The following is a 24,774-nucleotide window of genomic DNA, read 5'->3' on the forward strand; positions in this document are numbered from 1 at the left end:
CATTATGGCCAAACAGTTCTATTTTTGTTTCATCAGACCAGAGGACATTTCTCCAAAAAGTACGATCTTTGTCCCCATGTGCAGTTGCAAACCGTAGTCTGGTTTGTGGCAGTTTTGGAGCAGTGGCTTCTTCCTTGCTGAGCGGCGTTTCATGTTATGTCGAAATAAGACTTGTTTTACTGTGGATATAGATACTTTTGTACCCGTTTCCTCCAGCATCTTCAAGGTCCTTTGCTGTTGTTCTGGGATTGATTTTTCGACTTTTCGCACCAAAGTACATTCATCTCTAGGAGACAGAACACATCTCCTTCCTGAGCGGTATGATGGCTGCGTGGTCCCATGGTGTTTATACTTGCATACTATTGTTTGTACAGATGAACGTGGTACCTTCAGGCGTTTGGAAATTGTTCCCATTGTTCCCAAGGATGAACCAGACTTGTGGAGGTCTACAATTTATTTTCTGAGGTCTTGGCTGATTTCTTTTGATTTTCCCATAACGTTAAGCAAAGAGTCACCGAGTTTGAAGGTAGGCCTTGAACTACATCCACAGGTACACCTCCAATTGACTCAAATTATGTCAATTAGCCTATCAGAAGCTTCTAAAGTCACTACATAATCTTCTGGAATTTTCCAAGCTGTTTAAAGGCACAGTCAATTTAGTATATGTAAACTTCTGACCCACTGGAATTGTGATACAGTGCATTATAAGTGAAATAAATCTGTCTGTAAACAATTGTTGGAAAAATTACTTGTATCATGCAAAGTATGTGTCCTAACCGACTTGCTAAAACTATAGTTTGATAACAAGAAATTTGTGGAGTGGTTGAAAAAAATAGTTTTAATGACTCCAACATGAGTGTATGTAAACTTCTGACTTCAACTGTAGGTTTTTATCAACTCCCGTTTTAATTGACCTGATTCAACTTATCAACCAGCTAATTATTAGAATCAGGTGCGCTAGATTAGGGTTCGAGCAAAAACCTAAAGGACAGTAGCTCTCCAGGAACAGGGTTGGAGAGCCCAGGCATAGACACTACATTTTCCTCTGTGTATACCTCTTGGGATAGATTTGGTTGCATTGCAATGAAAATAAAAATGCCATTTATTTTGTCCATCCCTTATCTTCGCAACCACATTAAAACCATGGGTCCTGACTGAGCCGAACCCTTCCCACCACCTTAATCCAAATCCACGTATTTCCAGTGCAGTTTAACAACAATACCAAACCTCCCAAAAGCCCCAATCACCTCAAGGCAGCCTGTGAATGGTGAGCATGTACTGCACGTGGGAATAGCTCGACAAGAAATAAGGACAGAATATGTGGGTGTTATAGTAAATAAAGCTTTCCAAAGGAAGATTCATCTGTGTGAAAGCCTATCTTTCGCATCTTCATCTCTAGCTTCTTACTTGGTGCCTCTTTTCTGAGGGTGTTGTTATCTGTCAAGAAAGTAGATCACACCAATCAATTATTTTTAACCATGGGTACAAAACCACAAACAACTCAGGTTACATAGGTCATACTGCTGCTCCACAACAAAGTTAGTAGCTCCATACCAGGGTTTCTGTTAGCCGGTAATAAGACGTTTTTTTGTCCGATTAAAAAAAGTGAAAAGCCGATAAATAAAATTGCCGCGAGCCAATTGTCTGTGAGGAAGAAGGAAAAGCATCCCATTGCAAAATAATGCTCTTTAGCTTATTCATTGATGGAAATACCAGTCGATGCAAATACATTTGACCGGTCAAGCTTATCTGTCTATAGGTTAATTTGCATAATTAAATTGCTGCATGGGTATTTCTGTTAGTCTTTATGCATCTTATTTATCACAAGCACACAGCATACAGATGCAGTGGCGAATTTGAGTGGAAAAAAAAAATCGGTCAGACAACGGAGGAGCTGCTGGTAAAGAGTCTCAAACCACCTGTTTGTTGCTGCTGGAGTGAAACGTGCTTTTATAAATTGTTTTTTGGGGGTTTTGTATCATTTACACAACATGCCTACGACTTCAAAGTTTGCAAAATATTTTTTTGTGAAACAAACAAGAAATAAGACCAAAAACTGAAAACTTGAGCGTGCATAACTATTCAAAGTCAATACCTTTTGAAGCAATTACAGCTGCAAGTCTCTTGGGGTATGTCTCTATTAGCTGGCCACTGAGATTTTTGCCCATTCTTCAAGGCAAAACTGCTCTAGCTCCTTCAAGTTGGATGGGTTCCACTGGTGTACAGCAAACTTTAAGTCATACCACAGATTCTTAATTGGATTGAGGTCTGGGCTTTGACTAGGCCATTCCAAAACATTTAGATGTTTCTCCTTAATCCACTTGAGTGTTGCTTTAGCAGTATGCTTAGGGCCATTGTCCTGCTGGAAGGTGAACCTCCGTCCCAGTCTCAAATCTCTGGAAGACAGGTTTCCCTCAAGAATTTCCCCGTATTAAGCGCCATGCATCATTCCTTCAATTCTGAACAGTTTCCGAGTCCCTGCCGTTGAAAAACATCCCCACAGCATGTTGCTGCCACCACCATGCTTCACTGTGGAGATGGTCTTCTCAGGGTGATGGGAGGTGATGGGTTTGCGCCAGACATAGCATTTTTCCTTGATGGCCAAAAAGCTCAATTTTAGTCTCATCTGACCAGAGTACCTTCTTCCGTATGTTATAACCCGACCCTGATCTGTACTTCTCCACAAATTTGTCCCTGACCTGTTTGGAGAGCTTGCTTGGTGGTGCCCCTTGCTTAGTGGTGTTGCAGACTCTGGGGCCTTTCAGAACAGGTGTATATATACACACACAGATCATGTGACACTTAAATAAAGTCCACCCGTGTGCAATCTAACTAATTATGTGACTTCTGAAGGTAATTGGTTGCACCAGATCTTATTTAGGGGCTTCATAGCAAAGGGGGTGAATACATATCACGCACAACCTTTCAGCTTTTTGTTGTTTGATTTTTTTGTTGAAACAAGTCTTTTTTTTCATTTCACTTCGCAAATTTGGACAATTTTGTGTGTGTCCATTACATGAAATCCAAATAAAAATACATTTTAATTACAGATTGTAATGCAACAAAATAGGAAAAACGGCAAGGGGGATTAGTACTTTTGCAAGGCACTGTATGTGAAGAAATAATAGTTTAATCAACATTTTAAGCTAAATGTTCTCGCATCAACTTCATTGCTTGAAGGTTATTTTTATAAAAAATGTTAAGTAGCCTAAGCCTACTGGTTGTATGCATTTGGGATCTGTTGTCCCAGAGTCTGTCTGGAGTAGGCCATTTCTTTTTCGCACAGAACGACAAGCTGACCAATAAATAGGTCAAATGTTCTACTATGGGGAATAGTATATTGACATAGGCTAGGGATTTTTGCTGTTCGTTACTCATCTTGTTGGCTGAGGAAATGTAAATGTGGACAGTTATTCTAACCCCTTCAAAGTGCGCATCGGAATTCGGTAAGCACGCACGCTGTTGCGTCCTCGATTTGCACGTTCTTTTAAAATGAATTACCATCATCTAAAATGTGAGCTGTCATTCTGAGCGCCGTGGCTGTAAGCCCTAATAAAGTCACGCACACAATGCATATGGGTCGGGAAAATGTCTCAAATGTCTGGTAAATTAAAATGCTTCCAGCCAAATGTTCAGCACCACGTTTTTCTAATGTAAACCCTGCTCCATACCATTGTTCACAACTCTATACACCTCCTATGTGTAACACTTAAAGACCAGAATCTAGGTTAACTCTAGTCTGAACATCCAAAAAAATCTCAAATTAAATCCTTCTTAGATCGCTCTCATAACCAATTAAAACTAACCAAATATAACCATGACTATTTACACATTATATGATAATGATATGGCAAGGGAAGGCAGGTGCCAACACTTAAAACAGGTTTCTTAAAAAGTAGAAAGACAAACAAAAAGCACTGCGAGTTGCTCAATGAGGGATGTGTAGGTACAAGATAATGTTCTGACAAGAAATCAACTTCAACATTTCACGCCAAAAAAAAAATGGAAATTAAGATTGGCTATTTCAATTGAATTAGCTGAGAACTTTAGCTGGGTCGTGTTTTGGAATCTGACCATTCCATTTTGTAAACTCAGCTGCTGTAGTGATACCTCGCTAACTCAAAAGTGTATCTTGACAAAAGCTTTTCAGAGGCGAAACTACAGTATGAGGAGCTGGTGATTTTGAAGCAATTCAGTGCTCAGGGACTGAAAACTACTTATCCCATGATTCTAGCTGATGAGACCCAAATGTGAGGCCTGATAAAGTGATCTTGAGACTTAGGAGTTGTATTTACCCATGCCCCCCCCCCTCCTTGCCAAGTTGTATCATCCCTGCCCATCTGTCAACCTCTGTTTTAGTTGTAACAGTCCGGGTTTGCAGAAAGGTTTTGAAACAAATCAGCTTCTCTATCCGACACCCTCCACTGTAAACCCCACCCTCTGTACCCCCTTCCCGTTCATCCTGGACCTGTGGCTAGTTCTTATCATCCTTCTTCTCTTCCTCCTCGGTGGGGTAGGAGTGCCATGTCAGACGCTCCTCATAGAAGGAGATGACCACCTGTGGACATTTAATGTTGGCCTCCTTGGCCGGCACCAGGTCAGCCTCATCACTGTTCTTCCTGTGGAGACAGAATTTAAGGGTGAAGCCACTTCAATCAGTTATGTCCCACTTTTTTGGAGGGGACAACTAGTATTTGACCAATCTTCCACTCTCCCAGTACCGTATAGCGAAAAGTGTCAAAATCCCAATGCAGCCCAGAACTCACCATTTCATGAGGAACATCAGCTCTCCACTGGAGTCCGTGGCTCCAATGATCCGTTCAGGGTCAAGACCACGCGCAAAGCCTCTGGGCTTCTCTGCCTGAAAGAGTGATGGATAAGGAGAGAAGGTTCAGTACAGGGCCACATTCACGGTCTATAGTATCAGGCATGTTCTTTAATATTGACACCAAGTACAGGCTCTCACCTCATCTTTCCTCTTCTTGGGCCTGCCTTCTTCACCCCCTGCCTCTGTGTCAGACTCGCCAGCTTTCCTCTTGCCACCAGACTCTTTCTTGCAACTTTCTTTTTTGTTATGATGATTCTGCATGTACTCGGCAATCAGGTCAGGGCAATCCAGGTTGTCCTGCGGTTCCCATGTATTGTCCTCACTGTGGTAAACAAATACAGGTTAAAAAGGCTACAACAGCTTGAATTTCCAAACTAAGACACTAGCTGTAAAAGGACCATTTATACCTGGGCTCCAACCATCAGATGATTCGGTTCCAAACCCCCCAGAACCAACTGATCGAAGGTTCCCCAGCCCAGGGACCAACTAACAATTGAGATCATTCCAACGTGGTCGTAATAGCACATGGCGGGGGGTGCAGGGCCCGATGTGGCAGGACTACCACCGCAACACTGGAAGATGAAGTAGCAAAACAGACGGATGCCAAATATACAGCTGCCGAAGACCAAGCAAGTCCCATCTCTGTGTCACCATGGACCAGAAAAAGATGGAAATGTTTGCAATGGCTACTGACTCTTTGTAGAAAGACGAGAGCAACAAACGAGAGCAACAACAAACAAACAAAGGAAAGAAGAAGAAGAAGAAAGAACTTGACCCAAGGTCAAGTTTTGTGATTTCACTGAATGGTTCAAATAATCCTAGAATTAGGTTATCAGGCCTTGGCAGATGTTTTATTTTTTATTTAACTAGGCAAATCCGTTAAGAATTAATTATTATTTACAATGACGGCCTAACCCGGCCAAACCCTAAACCGGACGACACTGGGCCAATTGTGCGCAGCCCTATGGGACTCCCAATCACGGCCAGTTGTGATACCGCCTGGAATCGAACCAGGGTCTGTAGTGATGCCTTTAGCACTGATGCATTGCCTTAGACCACTGTGCCACTCGGGAGACCACGGATGCAGTGCCAAGCCCAAAGAGAAGGGCCCTATAAAATCTGCGATATGGAGAACACAGACAGAATCCAGACATTAAAATGGAATATTCAAACATGTATTGAACTTAAGACATCAACTAAATGTAATCTACCATTTAGATAATGTATTTTTCCCAAGGTTATAATAAGACATGAACTAAAAGCATAAGGGATTCATATTTTTCTTTAACTTTGAAGGGGCCCCTGTGTGTGCACGAGTTTGTCTGCCACATAGCCATTAGCGATGATGATAACTACAAGGCTTTCCCAAAAACCTTCTCAATTAAATGTTTACTACAAAGTAGTCTATGTCTACCTGGCATAATTATTATTTGCATCAATCCAGTGGTGATTTGTTAACTAATCTAAAATCATGTGTGCTACAGGTCTCTTGCTGGTGCCAGGCTGCACACTTTAATATAAAAAAGGGTTTCTACACCCAAAAATGTATATTTTTCCCAGACCTCAAAAGTGGTCTGCTGGTATGGTTTAAGCACTGTTGTGGACTTACAACATCCAATTTTGTTCTATAATAAAAATGGGGGGGGGGGGACAAACGGAATTAGGCAACAAAAAAATAAATGATTTTATAGAGCCCAAAAGGAGCATACGCAAACTTGTGTAGGGAGCTGGAATTGGGTGATGTACCCCAGTTCCATAATCTTTCCCGGTTGTATCTTAAGCAATTCCGTACACTAGTGGAGTTGGTTGCCCCTCTAAATCAGGAATCAAGACACCAATTTCAAGGACAGCATTTCTGCGATTCCTGACAACTGGTGAGCAATAGCTAACCTAATTTTTCAATGTTTGTAGTTGGTATTAGATGGTCATCATGACAATGAGACAACCATGAAGACAAGTAAGGGGAGACCCCCTTGAAATGGACAAAAATGAATGGCAGCTTACTGGCATTGGGCGAACAATATACACAATCGCAAATACCACAAATAAAATGGCAGATCATCAAAAACATTGCAAGCGGAACATGGCAAATGCCAAGTGTGATACTCCAAAAATCCCAAAGGTGGCGAGTGAGCGCTACCGTAGATTTTACATATGGGAAATGGTCACAAAGTCAGATCTCAAGGGTGACATTTTCAAAATCACAAAATAAATTCACTTTTAAAACATCATATATTATACATATGTAGTAACTTTCTGGATATATTGTCTTATTTTATTGAGTTGTTCCATAAGGCCCATGTTTTGTCAATTTGCCATATATGATCATAGGAAGTCGGATTCCGAACCCAAAAGTTAGTGAACCATGTCCAAATGGCATAAGAAATGTCCAAATGGCATACATACTGAACAAATGATAGATCACTAATGTTAAGCCCTGAATCAACCTAGAAGATCTATTTGTCATGTTTGATCATAGGAAGTAAGAATTTCTCGTTGATGTTGATTCAGCATGTCCATTTCAAAACAGGAAGTCCTTATGGATATGCAATGGACACTGTCAACTTGCAGAAGAGCATGTTCACACTGACAATATAGCATATGTGTAATGGACACTGTCCAATCGCTCGTTGGTGTTGATTTCAGCTGTCCATTTGGTGATATTAAATCCCTTATTTGTACATTTCCAATTGTACCATAACGAATTGGACATGCTGCAGAAATGCCAAATTGACTGGCTTGTTGAATTAGGGATGGCCGAGCAGTGATAGTGGTTCCTCTCCATCACTCGTTTGTGTTGATTTCTGCCTGTTCATTTGGTGATGGTAAACCCCTCAGTAAATCCCTCATTAAGATGGCGTAGCAGTCGAAAGTGTGTTTTGTCTTGTCCCATCATGTCCCGTTGTAAATATAGTTTCCTTGTATTATTTCATATATATTTTAATCTCACTTTCAATCAACAGACTGAGTATACTCTCCTGCAACCCGCCTCACCCAATGTAGTATGGATCTACTATTTTTATACTTTAGAACCGGAACCCCCATCAAAGGCTAGCTAGCTAACTAGCTACAATCTACTGGTCAGTTAGCCACAGCTAGCGGTCTTCACCTTCAACGTCTAGGTCCCAAAGAAAGCATCAGTTATCCTTGAGCTAGCCTCTAGCTAGGCCCAGCTAGCCTCTAGCTAGGCCCATGGGGCGGGAAGTAGCCTAGTGGTTAGAGCGCTGGACTAGTAACCGAAAGGTTGCAAGATCAAATCCCCGGGCTGACAAGGTAAACATTTGTCATTCTGCCCCTAAACAAGGCAGTTAACCCACTGTTCCTAGGCCGTCATTGAAAATAAGAATTTATTCTTAACAGACTTGCCTAGTTAAATAAAAGTTGTTTTTTAATTAATTTAAAAAAGAAACATTTCCCTGCTTGCCGAAGAGGTCCACCAGCTAATTCATAGGCTACAATACCTCTTTTGCCAATTGGCCTGGACCCTTTACTGCCGACACGGAGCTCCACCGAGCCATCACGACTGGTCTGCTGACGTAATCGTCCGAGGTGGTTTCAACAGGCTCTACCGTTGCGACATTGCCAAAGGCCCATCTGCTAGCCCCGGCCCGCTAGCTGTCTGAATCGCCGTGTCTCAGGCTCGCCTAACGTAGTAGCGACTAACTGAATCACCTATTGCTTCTCATTGGACCCTATGATCACTCGGTGACACATGCCTCGCCCTAATGTCAATATGCCTTGTCTATTCCTGTTTTGGTTAGTGATTATTGTCTTATTTCACTGTAGAGCACCCAGCCCTGCCCAATGCCTTAGATAGCCTTTTTGTCCCACCCCCCCCACACATGCAGTGACCTCACTTGGCTTATCCGGTGCCTAGGTTTATTCAATGCCTAGGTTTAACTCCACTGTACTTACATCCTACCATACCCTTGTCTGTACATTACATCTATTCTTCTGCACCCAGAAATCTGCTCATTTTACTCCCTGTTCCGAACGCACTAAACGACCAGTTCATATAGCCTTTAGCCGTACCCTTATCCTACTCCTCCTCTGGTAGTAGAGGTAAACCCAGGCCCTGCAGCCCCCAGCACCAGTCCCATTCCCCAGGCGCTCTCATTTGTTGACTTCTGTAATCGCAAAAGCCTTGGTTTCATGCATGTTAACATCAGCTTTAGCACACTCCGCCAACCCGGATGTCCTAGCTGTGTCTGAATCCTGGCTTAGGAAGGCCATAAAAAAATCCAGAAATGTCCATCCCCAACTACAATTTTTTCCAACAAGATAGAAATGCCAAAGGGGGCAGAGTTGCAATCTACTGCAGAGATAGCCTGCAGAGTTCTGTCATACTATCCAGGTCTGTGCCCAAAGAATTCGAGCTTCTACTTTTAAAAATCCACCATTCCAGAAAGTAGTCTCCCAACGTTGCCGCTTGTTATAGACTCCCCTCAGCCCCAAGCTGTGCCCTGGACAGCATATGTGAATTGATTGCCCTCCATCTATCTTCAGAGTTCATACCGTCAGGTGACCTAAACTGGGATATGCTTAACACCCCGGCCGTCCTACAACCTAAGCTAGATGCCTTCAATCTCACACAAATGATCAAGGAACCTACCAGGTACAACCCTAAATCCGTAACCATGGGCACCCACATAGATATCATCCTGCCCAACTTGCCCTCTAAATACATCTCTGCCGTCTTCAACCAGGATCTCAGCAATCACTGCCTCATTGCCTGCATCCGTAATGGGTCTGCAGTCAAACGACCAACCCTCAGCACTGTCAAACACTCCCTAAAACACTTCAGCGAGAAGGCATTTCCAAACCGACCTGGCCTGGGTATCCTGGAAGGATATTGACCTCATCTCGTCTGTAGAGGATGCCTGGTTGCTCTTCAAAAGTGCTTTCCTCACCATCTTAAATAAGCATGTAGAACAAAGAACAGATATAGGACTTGACAGCACTTGACCAGCACAAAAACATCCTGTTGCATTCTGCATTAGCATCGAATAGCCCCCGCGATATGCAACTTTTCAGGGAAGTCAGGAACCAATATACAGTCAGTTAGGAAGACTAAGGCTAGCCTTTTCAAACAGCAATTTGCATCCTGTTGCACTAATTCCAGAAAGTTTTGGAACACTGAAGTCCATGGAGAATAAGAGCACCTCCTCCCAGCTGCCCACTGCACTGAGGATAGGAGACACTGTCACCACCGATAAATCTACGATAATCGATCATTTCAATAAGCATTTTTCTGCGGCTGGTCATGCTTTCAGCCTGGCTACCCATATCCCGGGCAACAGCTCTAAACCCCCCTACAGCAACTTGTCCAAGCAGATGACACCATTCTGTATACATCTGGCCCTTCTTTGGACACTGTGCTAACAAACCTCCAAACGAGCTTCAATGGCATACAACACTCCTTCCGTGGCCTCCAGCTGTTTTTAAATGCTAGTAAAACTAAATGCATATACATACAACACACCACTGAGACCTGTATGCTCTCGTTGGCTGGCCCTCACTACATATTTGTCGCCAAACCCACTCCAGGCTCCAGGTCACCTATAAGTCTCTGCTAGATAAAGCCTCACCTTATCTCAGCTCATAGAAACACCCACCCGTAACACACGCTCCAGCAGGTATATTTCACTGGTCATCCAAAGCCAACACTTGCTTTTGCCACCTTTCCTTCCAGTTCTCTGCTGCCAATGACTGGAACGAATTGCAAAAATATCTCCCTCTAACTTTAAGCATCAGCTGTCAGAGCAGCTTACTGTACAGCGATCACTGTACCTGTACACAGCCAATCTGTAAATAGCACACCCAACTACCTCATCCCCATAATGTTATTTATCTTCTTGCTCTTTTGCACCCCAGTATCTCTGCTTGCACATCATCATCTGCACATATATCACACCAGTGTTAATGCTAAATTGTAATTATTTTGCCTCTATGGCCTATTTGCCTTACCTCCCTAATCTTCTACATTTCAACACACTGTACATAGATTTTTCTATTGTGCTAATGACTGTACGTTTGTTTGTATAACTCAGTAGTTTTTTTGTCGCACTGCTTTGCTTTATATTGGCCGGGTTGCAGTTGTAAATGAGAACTTGTTCTCAACTGGCCTACCATTTGCAATATATATTGTACAATACCAATATATCATACTGCCATCAGGGCAGCCATCAGTCAATAAGATATCATACTGACACCAATCTAACTTTGTCCAACTCTTTTAAAAGCCAACTATCACATATTTCAGAGTCGGCCCACAATTCACAGCGCCTCCTGTTAAAATATATATATTTTTTAAACTTCAAAAACAGTTACATTCAAGCTGCAGGTGCAGTTCTGACATTATGTGTAGGCCATTATGTGTAGACCTTAATTAGTTCTGAAAATTCACTTTTTTCCGAGCATTGCTATGGGGTCCCTGAGAACTATCGGACAGAAACTTTAGGGTCCGTCTCCATGGGCCGAGGCAGTTCCAATGCGCCTAGTCTTGTGATTCTGGGACTTTTCTAAATGTCGTCACTTTCGCAACGTTAAAAATGAATTGAAGTTAAGTTATTGCAAATGGAGGAGGCTGTTTCTCAACTTGAGAACCTTCTAGAGCCACATAACTCACCGTGCTGGATTTTCTTGGCACACAGCCAAGACAACGCACACATAGCTTCGGGGCAAGTCTCTGAATGTCCTTGAGTGGCCCAGCAAGAACTTGGACTTGAACTCAATTGAACATCTCTTGAGACCTGAAAATGGTGCATGAGGAGATGGCTCTCTCCTAAGGAATTGTGCTATTGTGTGTTCTCGCATTATTTGTAACTGATTTTGTACGTAATGTTTCTGCAACTCTCTCTTATGACCAGAAAGAGCTTCTGGATATCAGGACAGCGATTACTCACCTCGTACAGGAAGAAGATTTTCTCTTTAACGAGTCGACACAAAGGACTTACTTCACCCACCCAACAAGGCCCTCATCCTAATCATTCGCAGGAGAAAGAGACGAAGATATCAGTGACGTAGGTCGGGGTGCCTTGTAAGGAGCCGACAGTGAGTGGGTAATCTGCCTTTACCATCAGTCCTATTAGCCAACGTTCAGTCATTGGATAATAAAATGGATGAACTACGATCACGTATACCCTACAAAAGGAGACATTAAAAACTGCAACGTCCTAAGTTTCACCGAGTCGTGGCTGAACGACAACATAAATAACATACAGCGGGCGGGTTTTACGCTGCATCAGCAAGATAGAACAGCCTCCTCTGGTAAGGCAAGTGGTGGCAGTCTATGTATATTTTAAATAACAGCTGGTGCACGAAATCTAATAGTAAGGAAGTCCCGAGGTTTTGCTCGCCTGAGGTAGAGTATCTCATGAAAAGCTGTAGACCACACTATCTACCAAGAGAGCTCTCATCTATATTCTTCGTAGTTGTCTATTCACCACCACAAACCAATGCTGTGACTAAGACCACACAATGAGCTGTATAAGGCCATAAGCAAACAGGAAAACGCTCACCCAGAAGGCGGCGCTCCTATTGGCCGGGGACTTTAACGCAGGGTAACTTAAATCCGGTTTACCTAATTTCTACCAGCATGTTAAATGTGCAACCAGAGGGAAAACATTTCTAGACCACCTTTACTCCAAACACAGACGCATATAAAGCTCTCACTCGCCCTCCATTTGTCAAATCTGACCACAATTCTACCCTCCTGATTTCTGCTTTCAAAAACGAAAGCAGGAAGCTCCAGTCACTCAGTAAATTTTAAAAAGACGGGTCAGATCAAGCAGATGCTAAGCTACAGGACTGTTTTGCTTGTACAGACTGGAATATGTTTCCCGGGATTCTTCCTATGCCATTAAGGACATCAGTCGCCACATCAGTCACTGGCTTCATCAAGAAGCCCATCGATGACGTCGTCCCCACAGTGACTGTACGTACATACCTCAACCAGAAGCCATGGATTACAGGCAACTGTTGTGGCAGAATCAGAATTCTTTAGGCAACATTGATAAGATGTTTTATCAATGTTCGTATGTAATGCTTATGTGGAAAAAATTACTTGGGGTCCAGAGAGGGGAGAGGTCAGGTTTGTCTGATATGTGAATGTGTCTAACTATTCCTAAACCATCTGAAGGGATGGTGTGATTAATGGGGAACCAGTTAGTTGGCTCCACAATGTCTGTGTGCCAGTCACTCCTCTCATTAGATTTTGTCCAGGAGGGGTTGTATTTTTGATGGGAGTATCTAGAATTGACAATTGATGTATGCCATTGGATGAGGTAATGTTTGGGTCCTAAGTGGTACCAAGAACGAGATAAGAACTTCGTTTAGGAGACCAAACTGAACAATAATTTATAGCTAATGCTATCTAGCTATGGGATACTCCTTTTTCAAGTAAAGGGTTATTTGTGTAATGTTCCTAAGATCTGTTATTTGTCATAGGTGTGTCTTGGCTATAAATGATACTAAGAACTGTTTTGTAAGCTCTCTCAGAGAATTCATTTATAGACACTGAATTGATCTGAGAGTCAAACAGGGCTATGGTAAAGCTCAAATAATTAAATATGGACTTTATAATATACTCTGACTTGTGTGTGGTTTGCTCTCTCATGATTTGTAATACAGGACATTTCCACGACACAACATCCACACTAAGCTAAAGGGTAGAGCTGCCGCTTTCAAGGAGTGGGACTCGAACCTGGAAGCTAATAACAAATCCTGCTATGCCCTCCTACAAAACCATAAAACAGGCAAAAGCATCAATACAGAACTAAGACTGAATGGTACCACACCGGCTCCGACGCTCTCCGGATGTGGCAGGGCACGCAAACTATTACAGACTAAAAAAGGGAAGTACAGCCGCAAGCTGCCCAGTGACACCAGCCGAGCTAAATTACTTCTATGCTCGCTTCGAGGCAAGCAACACTGAAACATGCATGAGAGCATCAGCTGTTCTGGACAACTGTGTGATAACGCTCTCTATAGCCGATGTGAGTAAGACCTTTAAACATGTCAACATTCACAAGGCCGCAGGTCCTAACGGGTTACGGATATGTGTACACCGAGAATGCACTGACCAACTTGCAAGTTTCTTCACTGACATTTTCAACCTGTCCCTGACCAAGTCTGTAAGATCAACATTTTTCAAGCAGACCACCATAGTCCCTGTGCCCAATAACACTAAGGTAACCTGCCTATATTACTACTGACCCGTAGCACTCACGTCTGTAGCCACGGTGTGCTTGAAAGGCTTGTCATGGCTCACAACACCATTATCCCAGAAACCCTAAACCCACCCCAATTTGCATACCGCCACAACAGATCCACAAATGATGCAATCTCTATTGCTCTCCATACTGCCCTTACGCACCTGGACAAAAGGCATTCAACACCATAGTGCCCTCAAAGCTCATCATGAAGCTAAGGACCCTGGGACTAAACACCTCTCTCTGACATGGATCCTGGACTTCCTGACAGGCTGCCTCCAGGTGGTAAGGGTAGGTAACAACACATCCGCCACGCTGATCCTCAAGACAGGGGCCCCTCAGTGGTGCGTGCTTAGTCCCCTCCTGTACTCCCTCTTCACTCATGACTGCACGGCCAGGCACGAATCCAACATCATCATTAAGTTTTCCGATGACACAACAGGCAACGATGAGACAGCCTATAGGGAGGTCAGGGACCTGGCCATGTGGTGCCAGGACAACATCCTCTCCCTCAATGTGATCAAGACAAAGGAGATGATTGTGTACTACTGGAAAAGGAGGACCGAGAATGTCCCCATTCTCATCGACGGGGCTGAAGTGGAGCAGGTTGAGAGCTTCAAGTTCCTTGGTGTCCACATCACCAAACTATCATGGTTCAAACACACCAAGACAGTCGTGAAGAGGGCACAACAAAGCCTATTCCCCCTCAGGAGACTGAAGAGACTTGGCATGGCTCCTAAGATCCTCAAAAGGTTATACAGCTTCACCATCGAGATCATCCTGACTGGTATGAGAACTGCTCAGCCTCGACCGCAAGGCACTACAGAGGGTAGTGCAAACGGCCCAGTATACAAGTAGGGCCAATATTCCTGCCATCCAGAACCTCTATACCAGGCGGTGTCAGAGGAAGACCCTAAAAATTGTCAAAGACTCCAGCCACCCTAGTCATAGACTTCTATCTGCTACCACACAGCAAGCGGTACCGGAGCACCAAGTCTAGGTCCAAAAGGCTTAACAGCTTCTACCCCCAAGCCATAAGACTCCTGAACAGCTAATCAAATGGCTACCCATACTATTTGCATTGCCACCCCCCTCATCTTTTACACTGCTGCTACTCTGTTAATGATCTATTCATAGTCATTTTAACTCTACCTACATGTACATATTACCTTAATTACCTCGACTAACCGGTACCCCCTGTATATAGCCTCGCTACTGTTATTTTACCACTGCTCTTTAATGATTTGTTATTTTTTACTTAACACTTATTTTTCTTAAAACTGCATTGTTGGTTAAGGGCTTGTATGTAAGCATTTCACTGTGGTTGTATTCGGCGCATTTGACAAATAAATATTTGTTTTGAAATAGCTGTGCAGCAACGCTCCCCATATAACCTGACAGAGCTTGAGAGGATCTGCATAGAGGAATGGGAGAAACTCTCCAAATACAGGTGTGCCAAGCTTGTAGCGTCATACCCAAGAAGACTCGAGGCTGTAATCGCAGCCAAAGGCGCTTCAACAAAATACAGAGTAAAGCGTTTGAATACTTATGTAAATGTGATATCAGTTTTTTTAATCAAATGTGCAAAATAAAAAAGCTATTTGTCATTATGAGGTATTATGTGCAGATTGATGTGGGACATTTAAAAAAATATATATATATCCATTTTAGAGTAAGGCTGAAACGTAACAAAATGTGGAAAAAGTCAAAGGGTCTGAATACTTTCCAAATGCACTGTTCTTGCCAACCACTGGCAAGTGTTCCACACCACCACTTGTCACAAGCCAGAGACATTGGAGACCATTGTAGACCTTGCACAACATGCTCTGCGAGGAAAATGGCGTCCAATACGTCCGACCTGTTGCAGATCCGGAGGGCCCAGGTTTTTTTTACAACTCCTGTTGCATGGCAACAAGGCCCCCGAGATTCCCCAAGCGGCACTACCCCATAGGTACCAATAAAAAGATGCAAAATTATAATTTAAAAAATGTATATAGGATTGTATGTAATGTATGATCATTTCATTTCTGTGACTGCAGCATTACAAGCATCAAGTCTCAACTCACTCGGAGAAGCCTTTCCATTTGAGCAGAAACTCCACGCGTCCCTTTACCACCCGTCGGTCCAGCACCTTCTCCACCACATATTCCTCCTCCTCTTCCTCTACCACCTCCTCCACCTTCTTCTTGGTCTGTTTCTTCCCTGCTGTTGCTGCCAACTTGACCTCTTCCTTGGGGGGCTCTGGTGAAGGGAAGGAGTGCAGAACAGTTTGGTTAGACTCCAAAGACTTTGTTCACAGCTATAAAGCCCCAATGATTATGGGCACACTTCACTATGGACAGATTACACAGAAGCGATTCGTGACAAAACATTGGATTCAAGTCCAAATCGAGTCTGTTGGACTTGATTTGCCAATCAAAATACAAAATTGTGGTATTTTTCACAATTAAGCAGCAGTGGCAGAATGGCAACCTTTGTACCTTTTTATCATCAACCCTGTTTGCCAACCCTTTTTTCATTACAGTTCATGGAATTGTGGAGGACTATGCTGAGACGGGCTCTCTGATGTAGGCTTCAGTGCGCCTCAAGATCTCTGGCTCTGAATAACTAGCATCTGGTTGATCCACTTTCAAATTGGGTTTTTGTAAGTCTGTAAATATAACCAAACCATGGCAATGGGTTTCTGTATTCAAAGAGAGATCCTCCAACTGACCCTCATGGATTTGTTTTTAGAGGGAGTTAGATGAGCTTGGTATGCTCCTGGGGTCGTTTTAAGGTGTCCAGTATGGGGACTGGACAAAGGATTTAACATTTCAAGGACATATACTACCGTTCAAAAGTTTGAGGTCATTTAGAAATGTCCTTATTTTCCATGAAAACATACATGAAATGAGTTGCAAAATGAATAGGAAATAGTCAAGACGTTGACAAGGTAATAAATAATGATTTTTAATTGAAACAGTGTCCTTCAAACTTTGCTTTCGTCAAAGAATCCTCAATTTGCAGCAATTACAGCCTTGCAGACCTTTGGCATTCTAGTTGTCAATTAGTTGAAGTAATCTGAAGAGAATTCACCCCATGCTTCCTGAAGCACCTTCCACAAGTTGGATCGGCTTGATGGGCACTTCTTACGTACCATACGGTCAAGCTGTTCCCACAACAGCTTAATAGGGTTGAGATCCGGTGACTATGCTGGCCACTCCATTATAGACAGAATACCAGCTGACTGCATCTTCCCTAAATAGTTTTTGCATAGTTTGGAGCTGTGCTTTGGGTCATTGTCCAGTTGTAGGAGGAAATTGGCTCCAATTAAGCACCGTCCACAGGGTATGGAATGGCAAAATGCAGTGATGGATCTTGAAGAAGGAAGGCTCTTTAACCCTCCCACTTTACAACCACCAAAGCAAAAGCACCCCCAGACCATCACATTTACTCCAACATGCTTGACAGATGGCGTCAAGCAGTCTTCCAGCCTCTTTTCATTTTCCCACGTCTCACAAATGTTCTTCTTTGTGATCCGAACACCTCAAACTTAGATTTGTCTCTCCACAACACTTTTTTACAATCTTCCTCTGTCGAGTGTCTGTGTTCTTTTGCCCATCTTAAACTTTTATTTTTATTGGCAAGTCTGAGATATGGCTTTTTCTTTGCAACTATGCCTAGAAGGCCAGCATCTCGGAGTCACCTCTTCACTGTTGACATTGAGACTGGTGTTTTGCAGGTACTATTTAATGAAGCTGCCAGTTGAGGACCTGTGAAGCGTCTGTTTTTCAAACTAGACACTAATGTACTTATCCTCTAGCTCAGTTGTGCACCGGGGCCTCCCACTCCTCTTTCTATTCTGGTTAGTTTGCGCTGTTCTGTGAAGGGAGTCGTAAACAACGTTGTACGAGATCTTCCGTGTCTTGGAAATTTCTCGCACGGAATAGCCTAGACTGACAAGTCTAGGCTAAGAATAGTGAGTTTCAGAATAAAATTATTTGTTTCTGGCGTGATGGTTGCTGATAATGGGCCTCTGTACACCTATGTAGATATTCCATTAATTTAAAAAAAAAAGCTGTTTCCAGCTACAATAGTCATTTACAACATTAACCATGTCTACAATATATTTCTGATCAATTTGATGTTATTTTAAAATGGACAAAATGTCTTGCTTTTCTTTCAAAAACAAGGAAATTTCTAAGTGACCCCATACTTTTGAACGGTAGTGTACATACACTGTCATGGAGAAGGATGCACTATCATTGCTGATTTGAAGCCCAAATAGACATACAGGTTGGGCAAAGGATAAGAGGTGCCACACACAGCCAACAAAAGGTTTTGGTCACACTTTATTTGGATATTATCTGTAGAGCATCTACAGACGAACTATCAACAAACTATCTGTTGATAAGCAACTGCTTGGTGAGGTTAAGGTTGAGAATAAGGGTTAGGGTAAAGGTTAGGGCTACGTTTCGAGTTAGGATAAAGGTTTGGCAGATAATTAGTTGAAATGTTACTGATAGTCTGTAGAGCATCTACAGTTTGACTAGCCAACAAAAAAAAGTGTTACCAATTGTTTTTGAAACTATGGTCCACCTCTAGCGTGGACCATAACATCAAAGGGAGGGTGCACCCTTGAAAAAGTCAAGGTCACAACCTATAAGATTCTTGGATATCTGAAAGAGGATGGACAAGATGGTGTTAAGGATGACGATCAAAGCAAACAGTCACATGAGTGCATAGTTGATGAATGCGTGTGTGTGTGTGTGTGTGTGTGTGTGTATATATATGTGTGTGTGTGTAGAGGGTGGACACAGTGCATTACATATTAGACTTGGGCACTATACCGTATACCGGGGTATTTGGAAAAAAGCCATGGGATGGTTTTTCCAATACCATCAATACTGTTTAAACTATTTATTTGAAATGTTTTAATAAATTGGAATATTTGTAGCTACTAAAGTAAATACCTGTAATATGTTAGATTTCAGCTGTCACATTATTATGAAGCTTACGTTACTCCACAGTCAGGTGATTTGTTTACAAGCACACAAAGACGAGAGAGCGGAGCCTTGAGTCACTCACTGTTGTGCAGCATGCGCCAGGTGATCTAATTACAGCATGGAATTCACAGTTAAATGTTTGCCAGCTAGATATCTTATTACTATTAAGTTAACTGTCTAAATGTGCTAAATGCTCTGCAGTTGTAAATTTAGTTTGCTAATTTAGAAGCTAGTTAGCTATCTAGCTAAGTGGTTAGCTTCTTCCAAAATCAAGCATTTGCTTGGTAACAGCAGAGAACCCCCTCCGGGATCAAGAGCCTTGCTGGCTAATATTTGTTATTCGCGTGCAGCAAACTGAGTATCATCTTTGAGTTACAAAATGTTTGCAATAGGCTTGTTAGCATTCTCTATGGAATTTTAGGTGTACTTTTTACATTGCTAACCTTCAGATTACTGAGTATGAGTGGTGTTTGAAAACATGGCCCCTTGTGTTCAGTGCCAGTATTATCTCCCAGTATGAAACAAGGTCTGTATGAAGGTATGACAATCTGGATACCGCCCAAGCCTAGTACATATCCCCCTAATCTTGTCAAGGTGGGCAGCCAAGTAAGAGAGAATCCTTTGGAGGCCCCATAAAAAAATATTTGGAGGTAAATCCTCTTCCAGAGCAGAAAAGCTTGCTTAGGTTCCACCTCTGAAGAATGACGCAAGCAACATTACATATTCACGAATTGGAGGTGAGAAGGAACGTAGAGGGAATGATCTCAATTGCAGAACCCTCACGTCCTCATCTTCTCAAAAACCCATTGGATGAGAAAGCCAGAGGTCCTTCCCCTCTGACCTTGTCCTCCAATGGGTTTTGAGAAGGAGACGAGAGAGGACGCCAGGATTATGCAATTGAGATCTTCCAGAGGTGATTTCCACGTGGAGTGGAAAAACTTAAGACTGAAAAGTATTAGCACGTCATCACATAGGGGAAACACATTGACACGGAAAATATCTGAAGTTATCACTTCAAGCCCAAATATATCATACTTTGACTAAAGTGACTGACTTAAATCCTTGTGCAACATCATGGGTAAGCTACGGCATTGTCTTTCACCCCCCCCAAAAAACGAATTTCCGCTTGCGGGCGTTTAAGTTCTGCCGAAGCTGGCCAGTCCACCACCCACCCCCATTGCATTCACAAGACAGAAACAATGGATTACCGTTTGCATTAGTAGAAGGTTGATCTACACCTTCAGTGGTAACACCAGTAGTAACAATGGGGGTCACATCGCTAGGGGATTCTGTAGCGGTAGGCTCACTCATTTTCAGGCTGGGAGAAGGCAGTGGAACCAGCGGGTTCCTTGTCAACAGAGCTAAACAGGGTGAGAGGGGAGGGGTGTTACTTAGGCATGGTTGATGGGAGAACCGGGTGGGGGTCACGGATCAGAGGCATCAGGGAGATATCACAGAAGGCAGGAGAGAATGACAACGGTAAGATAACCACATGGTATCATCTCTCACAGTCAAATAAATTACTAACGTGTAATGCATGCATACCACGACAGCACAGATGGAACATCTGTCTCATTGTTCTATTGGCTGTGTACATGTGAAGCATCCAGTTTGGCATTTCCGCTCACCACCAAATATGGTGACCAGAGGAAGACCAGTGGTTGGCAGTGGGAGAAGATGGTGCGTGATGGATTTTGGCCGACATTCTGCTTATTTTCTCATCTATAAAACATTTGATCTCAATACAGTTCTGTGAAAAAAACTCCATTCTGTTACAAACAGAAAAAGTCATTTGCGCCTCTTGGAAACAGGCTGTGGTCTATCTTGGGTTAGTTCTAAAATAATCTTTGAATATAGTTCCTACTACATGGTCAGTACTAAAACGCATGGAGCGGCGATATATTATGTTTCTATTAAAAAAGCTGGCATGCATTGTACTGCAAGTCTGCAACTGATGCAAACAAATACACAGAAAAGCAAATATTTGACTAGAAGCCCTCTTAGGTTTGTCATCACTACTTCCAGAAATATTTATGACTAGAGAGTCTATGGGATGGTACACTGTTGGCGTGATTCCCAGAGGAGAGCCCCAGGGGTTGGTACCCATCTTGAATACATGATCTCGGCAGGGGGTAGGGACTATACGAGTTCTTGAACATTCCATTGGGCTGTAGCCTTGATGTGGTGCAGACCAACGCACACCTACTAATATGTTTGGAAAGTTTAAAATGTCAGAAGCACAATCATATCAATCAGACCAGCAATCACGCAGTCAAGCACATCAAATGACATGAGATTCAGTATGAAGGGGGTCAAGCTTCAAATCAACTTTGGCACACAATCACTACAAACCACTGGTAGAAAACAAACATGGTGAGAACAAGGGAATGTCTGGAGGAGAAGAGGGGGCACATAGTCACCCTGATTCTTATCCTATGGAACACACAACACCAAGAAAACGCTTACCCCCACCCCTTCCTAACTCAACATTGGGGTAAGCAGGGGGTAAAGCATCACTATCATACAAACACAAATGTATTAAAAGCATAATTAAATAAGACAACGTTTTTCAGTATCATCAAAATGTTGTGTAGGCTAAACAACGCATTTGATTGCCGACTTTGATGTGCAATTCAACAGTTCGTTTCAAAATATAAGTCATTTCAAGAAGGTGATGATTTCTGATTCCATTGCCCTATTGGAGTAGCATTGATTTTAGGTGAACGCTGCAGTTCGCTGGTGGCTATACTGTTCGTATTAACGGGCAATGTCAATCAATGATGTGAATTTAGCCACTTGTAAATCGATGCAAATATATGTCTAATAAGCAGTCCTTTCTTTGCTACAGCACGTTTCCTCTCTTTTAGGAGTAACCAATTCGACGAGCCACATTCCTGCCCGAAAGGGGGTAATGAAATGTAGCAACCTAAATCGTTTTCCTACTTCAATAATAACGGGCAATCGCGCAGTGCAACCAAGTAAAAGGGTCGAATACAGGGGAAATGTAAAAGGCTACAAACACAATGTATTAACCAACCCGTTCACTATGCCATCAGCCGATCCCGTTTCACATGATGGTGCTAGGGGGTTTCTTCCCCCCCAGAGCTGTCGAGATGGAATGACTAGTCGTCCATGTTGACCTGAATCATAGCACGAGAGCAATCTACACGAACTCGCGCGAAAACAATACCATTGAACACTCAAAACAGCATCCGCATGCAACAATGTAGCAAGACGCACATTGCCGTGTCAATATATTGGTCCATCGAGATATGTTTATCACCCACTGTGCATAATACAAGGTTAACGCTGGGGGGACCGCTAAAGAGCAAAGGCGATGGTGAAGTAACTAGCCACTTACCTTTACAGAGATTTGACTCTAATGAATGAATTGTCGGAAATTTAGTTAATTTTATCAAATGAAAACCAGTATTACACCGATAGTTTATCTAAAAAAATATATATAGATGTTGTGCTTATCTTATGTAAAGATCAGCTTGTAATATATTTTAAAAGGACACTCTTCTCGTTTTTGCGTAAAGCTACAGACAATAGCCATCCAGTGCCTCCCTCGTACCCGCCAACTCCGGCGAAGCGTGGCTACGCAACGTGTTATTGTATGGCACCATGGGAGATGAAGTCTTTAAACATGTTATTGTTCTTTCTTTCTTTTCTCTATTATAAACATATTATTCAGAGATGTTTGATGATCTTTATTTTCAATGTTTAGTTATTGGTCAAGCTTGCCAATGGGTAGAGCAATTACTTTACTTACAATGTCTTGTACTTAGTTCTATACTCTAGAGTCTCAGGATTGATTCATGAATTTTACCATTAAAAATATATATAATTTTAGAAAGACAGTAGTAATTCAAAAACCTATGATCAGTTGTGAAAGCCTGAACTCCCCCCACCTTGCTCTCCATGTTTCTCTCTCTATCCCTTTTGGCTGGTTAGCCTTCACTGACTTCAGCCAGTGAAAAGCGACAGTCTTTCCCTTCTTCTTCTCCACTGCCAGATGTATTTTTTTAACTGACTGCACTGACACTTACATCATGCATATTCTGAAGGTATAGCATCTTTGATGTCCCGACTGACAAACTGCTGTATGTGAAAACCCTCAGAACTCTGATGAAGATTGTCACCCATGAGAGGTGCCATCTTCACCCTCTCTATGTCCTCTGGGATATCATTAGAAGCCACCCTGTTCATTAATCATAATAGTTTACAGTCAATATGTGCATTCATTATGTTGTCATGTAAATCGAAAGGAACACACACAAAAAAACACAAAAGTAATGTGTTTAAGGATTTAGAGCATGGCAGTGATGCGTACTAACAAAATACCAGTAAAAAGCTTGCATTACCTGCACATGCACCAGTCACAGTTTTGTTAAAAACAAGACTAGACTGCTGCAGAGCTTGGCCTTGCAGCTGACACTGTATCCAACGTGTTTGTGTGTGTGTGTGTGTGTGTGTATGTGCTTGTGATGATGAGTGTGTGTGATATTATGATTTGTATCTGGAATGCACGAACCAAAGCCATTAAACAGGATCTTCCGCTCTCCCACATCTACAGTATGTGATCTTGTAAAAAGCAGATAGGGCCATATCCTCTTTGTTCCTTTGACACAAAAAATAAAGAGGTGTCCAACCCTACCTGTACTTTTGGAATGGAAGTGCAAATGCCTCTCCGTTTCCCATCAAAACCACAAATCCAATCAATTGGATAGGATTGAATTAGAGGAGAAGGAATGAACTCATAGGTCTATAAGGGCAGGTGGACAGTATAATGTATATTTGTTTATGTAGATCCCTAATTGATTTGACTGTGTGGCGAAGCGTTAAGGGTCAGGCAGGATGACAAGTGGTGTGATCATGTCCCCTGTCTCCTGAGACTGGGTAACATATGTGTTCTTCAAATACATGAATACACACAACACGCACATGCATGCAAACACACCTATTCCCTACCTACTCCAAACACACATCTGCACCCCTGCCCCCTTTTGCATGTACACAAACACATGCACACATGTGGTGTCTACATTAGATGTATGAGTAAGTGGGAAGAGGAAGGAGATGCAGAGGGGGAGAGGAGGGAGATGGGTAGGGGGAGGAGGACAGGGCAAACAACACGTTCAGCTTCATTAGCCAATAGCAACCCCTTTTAACAGGAAGCCCATTATTCACCCAGGATCCCAAGTCAATTACAAGTAGGAAGGAGGTGACTTTCGTGGGAACTTTCAACAAACCCTAACTCTCATGGTATATGAAGAAAAATGATATAGTGGCCAAAGAACTTCTCCAATTGTCTGGTCCATGTCCTTAATTCAGTATTGCCAATTTTATATTCAAACGTAAGTTGCAGTCACAAATCAGCATGTTGCTGCCACTTGCCACAATGTTCTGTTGAAAATCAGTAGAAAAGAAAGAACATTATCTATCTTCAACCAGCAATCTCAGTTCCCAATAGAGGAAAGAGGTGAGCAAAAATGTAAACAGGTTGTGAACGAACTGGGAGGAAACGGGGACAAGGAAAAGTTTGAGATCTTACTGAAAGAGGGGAGGATAACCGAGGTTGAGAAGGGTGAAGTCTACCCCAGTAGGATGAAAGAGGGTATAGAGAGAGAAGGGGTGAAGGGAGAGGTGGGGAAGGAGGGAGGGGTGAGAGGGGTCTCTCTCAGGTAATGTTGAGGAAAGAAACCTGATTGGGTTTTAGCAGAGAACAAAAGAGGAGAGCACACAG

At 42.6% G+C, this 24,774-nt stretch overlaps 1 protein-coding gene across 2 annotated transcripts; it reads right to left on the bottom strand.

The window, feature by feature from the left end:
- Positions 1-764: 764 nt before the first annotated feature.
- Positions 765-22,600, bottom strand: LOC112225921 (chromobox protein homolog 1). Of its 2 annotated transcripts, none has more exons than XM_024390055.2 (7): positions 22,387-22,600; positions 20,234-20,386; positions 16,107-16,281; positions 4,967-5,150; positions 4,767-4,861; positions 4,469-4,619; positions 765-1,437 (listed from the first exon to the last, which is right to left on the bottom strand). In XM_024390055.2, the coding sequence occupies exons 2-6, from the start codon at positions 20,334-20,336 to the stop codon at positions 4,475-4,477; spliced, it is 702 nt and encodes a 233-aa protein (XP_024245823.1). In that variant the 5' UTR covers positions 20,337-20,386; positions 22,387-22,600; the 3' UTR covers positions 765-1,437; positions 4,469-4,474. The 2 variants fall into 2 exon arrangements, with proteins under 2 accessions (XP_024245823.1, XP_024245824.1); XM_024390056.2 differs by lacking the exon at positions 22,387-22,600 and adding an exon at positions 22,063-22,329.
- Positions 22,601-24,774: the final 2,174 nt, after the last annotated feature.

This window comes from Oncorhynchus tshawytscha, linkage group LG27 (genome assembly GCF_018296145.1).
Source record: "Oncorhynchus tshawytscha isolate Ot180627B linkage group LG27, Otsh_v2.0, whole genome shotgun sequence".
Lineage (NCBI taxonomy): Eukaryota > Metazoa > Chordata > Actinopteri > Salmoniformes > Salmonidae > Oncorhynchus > Oncorhynchus tshawytscha.